Source organism: Pinus tabuliformis, chromosome X (assembly GCF_031772625.1).
Source record: "Pinus tabuliformis cultivar Carrire ecotype Pingquan chromosome X, CPIR1, whole genome shotgun sequence".
Taxonomy (NCBI): domain Eukaryota; kingdom Viridiplantae; phylum Streptophyta; class Pinopsida; order Pinales; family Pinaceae; genus Pinus; species Pinus tabuliformis.
Genome location: NC_142308.1, coordinates 1,072,325,267 through 1,072,327,493, shown reverse-complemented (window position 1 = coordinate 1,072,327,493; position 2,227 = coordinate 1,072,325,267). Strand labels below are relative to the sequence as shown.

The following is a 2,227-nucleotide window of genomic DNA, read 5'->3' as shown; positions in this document are numbered from 1 at the left end:
TTCTGCGATGTGAGTTCTGTTTACACAAGCGAAGAAGTATGGAGGATGGAAAGCATCACAGACACGCCACTCACGGTGGAGTCATGTTAAATTGAACGGAATCCTCACCACGCAGAATATGGCATCGTAACAGCAAGTACAAGGGACCACTGCAACAATCTTTCTAAATGATGTAAAGTGTGCGAAACGAAACTTCAATCCGTTCGCTTGGCGTACCACAATTCGCCACAAACTGAAATTGAATTCCACGCAAACACATAAACTGAAACCATGACAAGCTGTGTATAAATGCAGGCCGATCACCATAGTTTTCATCAGTCGATTCATTCATGATATAAGTTGATTAAAGCCAGCCATCGTAACAAGGAACAAAGTTGATTGCAGAAAATTCTTTATAATGGGGACCAGTCGGAGTATTAATGGACTTTGGATAATGTTGGCGCTCATCATTGTTGAGTGCTGTTCCATTGGTGCCATTGCCAGATCTTTTGATTTCTATTATTTCGTTCAACAGGTATTTTCATCACCTGATTCCTGAATATCAATTTCATTTTCAGGCTTATTCTTTATTCTTGTGTAGGCTGATGGTAATTCATTGCTTGTAAATATAGTGGCCTGGTTCGTACTGTGATACTCGTAGAGGATGCTGTTACCCTCGCTCGGGGAAGCCCGCTTCTGAATTTTCCATTCATGGTCTCTGGCCCAACTACAATACCGGTAAATGGCCGCAGTTCTGTGGTTCATCCCGGGAATTCGAATATTCAAAGGTAGTGGTACGGTTAATTTTATATTGAAAATTTTGGACGCTAATATTTGTAAGCAGATTGGCCAATTTCTATTTTCTATAAAATTATTTTTGGCCAACATTATAAAAGAATATATATAAAATCTAACCTTTGGCTTATATGATGATGACCATTTATATATATATATATATTGTGGCAATATTTGCAGGTTTCAGATCTGGAAGAAGAGCTGAACAGATATTGGGGGTCGTTAAGCTGTCCAAGCAACGATGGGCACAAATTCTGGGGACACGAGTGGGAGAAACATGGCACTTGCTCTCTCAATCTTGATGAGCATTCATACTTCCAGAAGGCTCTCTCCTTGAGACAAAAAATAGACATTCTTGGGGCTCTTAAAGCTGCAGGTGATCACATATCATGAGGTCAATCTCAGATTAATTCCTTCTTACAAAATTTGGATGTGTAATGCTAATTTGTAGCTTGTTTTCAGGTATTAAACCAGATGGAAGGGAATACAGTTTGAAAGATATCAAGAAGGCCATTAAGCAAAGCACTGGCGAGCTCCCAGGAATCGATTGCAACACCAGCGATGAGGGAAAGCATCAAATATATCAGGTGTATGTGTGTGTTGATAAATCTGACGCTTCCACTGTTATTGAATGCCCCATTTATCCGCACAGCAAATGCCCATCCATGGTTGTGTTTCCACCTTTTGGGGACGATCAGGAGGACCGACGTGGTCACGCAGACGGAATAGAGGAGCTGTAAATGTGGACAAACAGCATTCTTTCTTCATTTTAACAAATAAAATTTCCGATTTCAGCTTGACGTTGTGTAGTTTAGGTGGCTTCTTGAATTGCAGTGCATGTTTTGCACGATTCAATTTGCCCGTATTTACTCTTTCTATGATGAAACAGCTCGATGCTGTCAGGTTTCCAGAGACGCAACATTAGATTTCAGTGTTTAACTATGGGAAAACCAAGTTTGCAAGGAAGTTACGATATATTTATTTAAAAATATTAGAAAAATTATTTGCCACTCTATGAATTACGTTACGATATTTCATTGTTTAAATATGGGAAAACCAAGTTTGCAAGGAAGTTACGATATATTTATTTTAAAATATTAGAAAAACTGTTTGCCACTCTATGAGCTACGTTACGATAGATATATTCAACACACTTCAGCAAAATGTTCGAGACACTTGGATAATTTTTTCAAAGAGACAAAATAAGTGTCTCTTTGTGGGCACACATTTTTAAAACTTATAGAGACAAAACAGAAAATAAATATTAATTTTATTAATTATTATTATAATGTAAATTAAAAAATATTGGATTTAGATTATATTTATAATTTTTTTTTTAAATTATAAAAATATTTTATTATTATTAATTAATCAATATTATAATTAAAATTAAAAATATTGGATTTAGATATAATTTAATAAAAAATTTAATTATAATTTATTATTATTATTA

At 35.5% G+C, this 2,227-nt stretch overlaps 1 protein-coding gene across 2 annotated transcripts; it reads left to right on the top strand.

Annotated features, from left to right (window-relative positions):
* The first annotated feature begins 308 nt into the window (after window positions 1-308).
* On the top strand, window positions 309-1,777 carry LOC149143537 (ribonuclease 1-like). Of its 2 annotated transcripts, none has more exons than XM_089448467.1 (4): window positions 309-514; window positions 612-767; window positions 955-1,150; window positions 1,249-1,777. In XM_089448467.1, the coding sequence occupies exons 1-4, from the start codon at window positions 398-400 to the stop codon at window positions 1,512-1,514; spliced, it is 735 nt and encodes a 244-aa protein (XP_089304593.1). In that variant the 5' UTR covers window positions 309-397; the 3' UTR covers window positions 1,515-1,777. The 2 variants fall into 2 exon arrangements, with proteins under 2 accessions (XP_089304593.1, XP_089304592.1); XM_089448466.1 differs by having other exon boundaries at window positions 310-514; window positions 1,237-1,777.
* Window positions 1,778-2,227: the final 450 nt, after the last annotated feature.